Below are 7,496 nucleotides of genomic sequence, written 5' to 3'. Positions count from 1 at the left end.
TTCCCTACTCTCTGCTTCCTGTCTGTTAAGCAATCCTCTATCCGTGCTAATACATTACCCCCAACTCCACGAGCCCTTATCTTGCCTATTAACCTTTTGCGTGGCATCTTATAGAATGCCTCTTGGAAATCCCAATATACTACATCTACTAGTTCCCCTTTATCTACCCTACTAGTTACATCTTCAAACAACTCGATTTCCTTTTCATAAAACCATGTTGACTTGTTCTAACCATACTGTGCTTTTTTTTCAGTGCATCGATAAGACTTTGTTAATAATAGATTCCAACATTTTCCTGAAGACTGATCTCAGGCTAACTGGTCTGTAATTCCCTGTTTTCTCTCTTCCTCCTCTCTTGAATAGCAGTGTTAGATCTGCTAACTTCCAATCCACTGGGAGCAATGTTGAATCCAGGGAATTTTGGAAAATCATTACCAGTACATCCACTATCTCAACAGCTACCTCTTTGAGAACCCGAGGATGTTGGCCATCAGGTCCTGGAGATTTGTCGGCTTTTAGTCCTTTAAATTTCTCTGCTGATATTAATTACCTCAAGTTCCTCACTCTTATTAGCCCCTTGGATAACCCTCTAATTCTGGTGTGTCTTTGACTGTGAAGACAGACACAAAATATTTGTTCAACATCTCTGCCAGTTTCTCATTCCCCATGATAAATTCTCCTGTTTCTGTCTCTATCGGACGAACATTTACTTTAGCTACTCTCCTCCTTTTTATATACCTGTAAAAGCTCTTACAATCTGTTTTTATATTCCTGGCTCATTTACAGAGTCTACTTTTTCCGTTTTTATCAACTTTTTGGTGCCCCTTTGCTGAATTCTAAAGCACTCCCCATCCTCAGGCTTATTACTATTCTTTACAACATTATGAACCTCTTTTAATCTAATACTATCCTTAACGTCCCTCGTAAGCCACAGATGGATCTTTCTTGCTGAGTTTGTTTATGGAATGTATTTTTGTTGAACATTTTGAATTATTTCTATAACTATTACCCACTGTTTATTTACTGCCACACCTTTCAGTCTATTTACCCAATTAACCTCAGATTCATGTTTGGGTGGATGTCGCTTTCAAACCTAATATGGAATTCAATTGTATTATGATCACTTTTTCCAGTGGATCTTTTACTATGAGATAACTAATCAAACCTGCCAAAAAGGGTGAATTCAGCAGATACATTAACAGTTTTGGAATCTGCAATCTGAGACTGCTGCCCAGCACAGGGCTCACATCTACCCCGAGGACAGAAGCACCCAGGGGACCTGTACCCTGGCAGAGATGGTGCCCTTGGGGGACCCGTACCCTGGGGAGAGTCAGTGCCCATGAGGGACCCGTACCCCAGGGAGAGTCAGTGCCCATGGGGACCCGTACCCCGGGGAGAGTCAGTGCCCTTGGGGGACCTGTACCCCGGGGAGAGTCAGTGCCCTTGGGGGACCCGTACCCCGGGGAGGGTCAGTGCCCATGGGGACCCGTACCCCGGGGAGAGTCAGTACCCATGGGGACCCGTACCCCGGGGAGAGTCAGTGCCCTTGGGGGACCTGTACCCCGGGGAGAGTCAGTGCCCTTGGGGGACCCGTACCCCGGGGAGGGTCAGTGCCCATGGGGACCCGTACCCCGGGGAGAGTCAGTACCCATGGGGATCCGTAGCCCGGGGAGAGTCAGTACCCATGGGGGACCTGTACCCCGGGGAGAGTCAGTACCCATGGGGACCTGTACCCCGGGGAGAGTCAGTACCCATGGGGACCTGTACCCCGGGGAGGGTCAGTGCCCATGGGGACCCGTACCCCGGGGAGAGTCAGTACCCATGGGGACCCGTACCCCGGGGAGAGTCAGTGCCCTTGGGGGACCTGTACCCCGGGGAGAGTCAGTGCCCTTGGGGGACCCGTACCCCGGGGAGAGTCGGTACCCATGGGGACCTGTACCCCGGGGAGAGTCAGTACCCATGGGGACCCGTAACCCGGGGAGAGTCAGTGCCCATGGAGACCCGTACCCCGGGGAGAGTCAGTACACATGGGGGACCCGTAACCCGGGGACAGTCAGTGCCCATGGGGGACCCGTAACCCGGGGAGAGTCAGTGCCCATGGGGGACCCGTAACCCGGGGACAGTCAGTGCCCATGGGGGACCCGTAACCCGGGGAGAGTCAGTGCCCATGGGGGACCCGTAACCCGGGGACAGTCAGTGCCCATGGGGGACCCGTAACCCGGGGAGAGTCAGTGCCCATGAGGGACCCGTACCCCGGGGAGAGTCAGTGCCCATGGGGGACCCGTAACCCGGGGACAGTCAGTACCCATGGGGGACCTGTACCCCGGGGACAGTCAGTGTCCATGGGGGACCTGTAACCCGGGGAGAGTCAGTGCCCATGGGGGACCTGTACCCCGGGGAGAGTCAGTGCCCATGGGGGACCTGTACCCCGGGGACAGTCAGTGTCCATGGGGGACCCGTAACCCGGGGAGAGTCAGTGCCCATGGGGGACCTGTACCCCGGGGACAGTCAGTGCTCATGGGGGACCTGTACCCCGGGGACAGTCAGTGCTCATGGGGGACCCGTACCCCGGGGAGAGTCGGTGCCCATGGGGACCTGTACCCCGGGGAGAGTCAGTGCCCCTGGAGACCCGTACCCCGGGGAGAATCAGTACCCATGGGGGCCCCGTACCCTGGGGAGAATCGGTGCCCATGGGGACCTGTACCCCGGGGAGAGTTGGTGCCCATGGAAACCCGTACCCCATGGAGAGTCAGTACCCATGGGGGACCTGTACCCCGGGGAGAGTTGGTGCCCATGGAAACCCGTACCCCGGGGAGAGTCAGTGCCCATGGGAACCCGTACCCCGGGGAGAGTCAGTGCCCGTGGGGAACCCGTACCCCGGGGAGAGTCAGTGCCCATGGGGACCCGTACCCCGGGGAGAGTCAGTACCCATGAGGGACCTGTACCCCGGGGAGAGTCAGTGCCCATGGGGACCCGTACCCCGGGGAGAGTCAGTACCCATGAGGGACCTGTACCCCGGGGAGAGTCAGTGCCCATGGGAACCCGTACCCCGGGGAGAGTCAGTGCCCATGGGAACCCGTACCCCGGGGAGAGTCAGTGCCCATGGGAACCCGTACCCCGGGGAGAGTCGGTGCCCATGGGGACTCATACCCCGGGGAGAGTCAGTGGCTATGGGGACCCGTATCTCGGGGAGAATCAGTGCCGTTGGGGACCTGTACCCCGGGGAGAGTCAGTGCCCATGGGGACCCATACCCCGGGGAGAGTCAGTGCCCATGGGGACCCGTACCCCGGGGAGAGTCAGTGCCCATGGGGACCCGTACCCCGGGGAGAGTCAGTGCCCATGGGAACCCGTACCCCGGGGAGAGTCAGTGCCCATGGGAACCCGTACCCCGGGGAGAGTCAGTGCCCATGGGGACCCGTACCCCGGGGAGAGTCAGTGCCCATGGGGACCCGTACCCCGGGGAGAGTCAGTGGCTATGGGGACCCGTATCTCGGGGAGAATCAGTGCCGTTGGGGACCTGTACCTCGGGCAGAGTCAGTGCCTCTGGGTGGACCTGTACCCTAGGGGAGAGTCAGTGCCCGTGGGGGACCCGAATCCCAACTGCATCTCTTGTGTTGTTGTATTTCTTGTGACAAACTGCAGGAGGTACCTGAATTGTCAGGGGCTGGTGTGGATCTGTGACTGAGCTGCTCTGGAACTCTGTGGCCTCCAGTGTCTGCGCCTCCTCAGTCCCTGGGAGATGAGTTGAACAATCCGTGATATCCTGGAGCTGCAGAAGTGCTACAGAGCTCCATTCATCCCCAGCGATAGACAAACCTAAACACAGAGACCAGCAAATGTCAGTGGGCCCAGTGTTGTATGTGACCCGGGAATGGTTGGTGGGACAGTGTAGAGTAGGGTTGTGCAACATACGGCCCGCGGGCCAGGATCTGGCCCGCCAATGGTTTCCGTCCGGCTCACAGATGTAGACTGTCCCCAGCCGTTGGTCATCCTCGACAAGGGTCAGCAAGATGTCCATATACAGATACCAGTGTCTGTGGTAAAACATTTTGAGGTCTTTGATTGGTAATTTCAGGGATGTGAAATTTCTCATTGGCTTCTTTGTTCTGAAAAGCCTGTGGTGTCCCTTTCACAGCTGAATTGGACATTATCTCATGCTCATTAACACTCCTTTCCATATTCACAGCTGACAGGTGCTGGGAGTGGGAACAGCGCATCTGAACTTCAGACACATTCAGAGTTTTCTGGTGGGCTTTGAAATCATTCAGAACCCACCGTAAAACCCTGGATCAGTAAAAAAAAACCCAGGATCAGTAAAAAAAAACCCTGGATCAGGAATAAAAAAACCCTGGATCAGGAAAAAAAAACCCTGGATCAGGAAAAAAAAAACCCTGGATCAGTAAAAAAAAAACCCTGGATCAGTAAAAAAAACCCTGGATCAGTAAAAAAAAAACCCTGGATCAGGGAAAAAAAACCCTGGATCAGGAAAAAAAAACCTGGATCAGTAAAAAAAACCCTGGATCAGGAAAAAAAAACCCTGGGGGCAGAGAGAAAGGGAGGACAGAGAGAAAGGGAGGACAGAGAGAAAGGGGGCACAGAGAAAGGGGGGGGCACAGAGAAAGGGGGGGGCACAGAGAAAGGGGGGGCACAGAGAAAGGGGGGCACAGAGAAAGGGGGGGCACAGAGAAAGGGGGGGCAGAGAGAAAGGGGGGGCAGAGAGAAAGGGGGGGGCAGAGAGAAAGGGGGGGCAGAGAGAAAGGGGGGGCAGAGAGAAAGGGGGGGCAGAGAGAAAGGGGGGGCAGAGAGAAAGGGGGGGCAGAGAGAAAGGGGGGGCAGAGAGAAAGGGGGGGCAGAGAGAAAGGGGGGGCAGAGAGAAAGGGGGGGCAGAGAGAAAGGGGGGGCAGAGAGAAAGGGGGGGCAGAGAGAAAGGGGGGGCAGAGAGAAAGGGGGGGCAGAGAGAAAGGGGGGCAGAGAGAAAGGGGGGGCAGAGAGAAAGGGGGGGCAGAGAGAAAGGGGGGGCAGAGAGAAAGGGGGGGCAGAGAGAAAGGGGGGGCAGAGAGAAAGGGGGGGCAGAGAGAAAGGGGGGCAGAGAGAAAGGGGGGCAGAGAGAAAGGGGGGCAGAGAGAAAGGGGGGCAGAGAGAAAGGGGGGCAGAGAGAAAGGGGGGGCAGAGAGAAAGGGGGGGCAGAGAGAAAGGGGGGGCAGAGAGAAAGGGGGGGCAGAGAGAAAAGGGGGGCAGAGAGAAAGGGGGGGCAGAGAGAAAGGGGGGGCAGAGAGAAAGGGGGGGCAGAGAGAAAGGGGGGGCAGAGAGAAAGGGGGGGCAGAGAGAAAGGGGGGGCAGAGAGAAAGGGGGGGCAGAGAGAAAGGGGGGGCAGAGAGAAAGGGGGGGCAGAGAGAAAGGGGGGGCAGAGAGAAAGGGGGGGCAGAGAGAAAGGGGGGGCAGAGAGAAAGGGGGGGCAGAGAGAAAGGGGGGGCAGAGAGAAAGGGGGGGCAGAGAGAAAGGGGGGGCAGAGAGAAAGGGGGGGCAGAGAGAAAGGGGGGGCAGAGAGAAAGGGGGGGCAGAGAGAAAGGGGGGGCAGAGAGAAAGGGGGGGCAGAGAGAAAGGGGGGGCAGAGAGAAAGGGGGGGCAGAGAGAAAGGGGGGGCAGAGAGAAAGGGGGGGCAGAGAGAAAGGGGGGGCAGAGAGAAAGGGGGGGCAGAGAGAAAGGGGGGGCAGAGAGAAAGGGGGGCAGAGAGAAAGGGGGGGCAGAGAGAAAGGGGGGGCAGAGAGAAAGGGGGGGCAGAGAGAAAGGGGGGGCAGAGAGAAAGGGGGGGCAGAGAGAAAGGGGGGGCAGAGAGAAAGGGGGGGCAGAGAGAAAGGGGGGGCAGAGAGAAAGGGGGGGCAGAGAGAAAGGGGGGGCAGAGAGAAGAGGGGGGGCAGAGAGAGAGAGCGGGCAGAGAGAGAGAGCGGGCAGAGAGAGAGAGCGGGCAGAGAGAGAGAGCGGGCAGAGAGAGAGAGAGCGGGCAGAGAGAGAGAGAGCGGGCAGAGAGAGAGAGAGCGGGCAGAGAGAGAGAGAGCGGGCAGAGAGAGAGCGAGCGGGCAGAGAGAGAGCGAGCGGGCAGAGAGAGAGCGAGCGGGCAGAGAGAGAGCGAGCGGGCAGAGAGAGAGCGAGCGGGCAGAGAGAGAGCGAGCGGGCAGAGAGAGAGAGAGCGGGCAGAGAGAGAGCGAGCGGGCAGAGAGAGAGCGAGCGGGCAGAGAGAGAGCGAGCGGGCAGAGAGAGAGAGAGCGGGCAGAGAGAGAGAGAGCGGGCAGAGAGAGAGAGAGCGGGCAGAGAGAGAGAGAGCGGGCAGAGAGAGAGAGAGCGGGCAGAGAGAGAGAGAGCGGGCAGAGAGAGAGAGAGCGGGCAGAGAGAGAGAGAGCGGGCAGAGAGAGAGAGAGCGGGCAGAGAGAGAGAGAGCGGGCAGAGAGAGAGAGAGCGGGCAGAGAGAGAGAGAGCGGGCAGAGAGAGAGAGAGCGGGCAGAGAGAGAGAGAGCGGGCAGAGAGAGAGAGAGCGGGCAGAGAGAGAGAGAGCGGGCAGAGAGAGAGAGAGCGGGCAGAGAGAGAGAGAGCGGGCAGAGAGAGAGAGAGAGCGGGCAGAGAGAGAGAGCGGGCAGAGAGAGAGAGAGAGCGGGCAGAGAGAGAGAGAGAGAGCGGGCAGAGAGAGAGAGAGAGCGGGGCAGAGAGAGAGAGAGAGAGGGCAGAGAGAGAGAGAGAGCGGGCAGAGAGAGAGAGAGCGGGCAGAGAGAGAGAGAGAGCGGGCAGAGAGAGAGAGAGAGCGGGCAGAGAGAGAGAGAGAGCGGGCAGAGAGAGAGAGAGCGGGCAGAGAGAGAGAGAGCGGGCAGAGAGAGAGAGAGCGGGCAGAGAGAGAGAGAGCGGGCAGAGAGAGAGAGCGGGCAGGAGAGAGAGAGAGCGGGCAGAGAGAGAGAGAGCGGGCAGAGAGAGAGAGAGAGCGGGCAGAGAGAGAGAGAGCGGGCAGAGAGAGAGAGAGCGGGCAGAGAGAGAGAGAGCGGGCAGAGAGAGAGAGAGCGGGCAGAGAGAGAGAGAGCGGGCAGAGAGAGAGAGAGCGGGCAGAGAGAGAGAGAGCGGGCAGAGAGAGAGAGAGCGGGCAGAGAGAGAGAGAGCGGGCAGAGAGAGAGAGAGCGGGCAGAGAGAGAGAGAGCGGGGCAGAGAGAGAGAGAGCGGGCAGAGAGAGAGAGAGCGGGGCAGAGAGAGAGAGAGCGGGCAGAGAGAGAGAGAGCGGGCAGAGAGAGAGAGCGGGCAGAGAGAGAGAGAGCGGGCAGAGAGAGAGAGAGCGGGCAGAGAGAGAGAGGGCGGGCAGAGAGAGAGAGGGCGGGCAGAGAGAGAGAGCGGGCAGAGAGAGAGCGGGCAGAGAGAGAGCGGGCAGAGAGAGAGCGGGCAGAGAGAGAGAGAGCGGGCAGAGAGAGAGAGCGGGCAGAGAGAGAGAGAGCGGGCAGAGAGAGAGAGAGCGGGCAGAGAG

General features: G+C 58.6%; 1 protein-coding gene across 1 annotated transcript in view; it reads right to left on the bottom strand.

The window, feature by feature from the left end:
• LOC137364730 (uncharacterized) overlaps window positions 1-7,496 on the bottom strand; it is a 167,280-nt gene that overhangs the window by 101,896 nt on the left and 57,888 nt on the right. Inside the window, exon 17 of the mRNA XM_068027760.1 lies at window positions 3,651-3,817. Coding sequence (XP_067883861.1) covers window positions 3,651-3,817 — 167 coding nt within the window. The remainder of the gene's footprint in view (window positions 1-3,650; window positions 3,818-7,496) is intronic.

This window comes from Heterodontus francisci, unplaced genomic scaffold (assembly GCF_036365525.1).
Source record: "Heterodontus francisci isolate sHetFra1 unplaced genomic scaffold, sHetFra1.hap1 HAP1_SCAFFOLD_836, whole genome shotgun sequence".
NCBI lineage: Eukaryota > Metazoa > Chordata > Chondrichthyes > Heterodontiformes > Heterodontidae > Heterodontus > Heterodontus francisci.
This window is presented reverse-complemented; position numbering and strand designations above follow the sequence as displayed.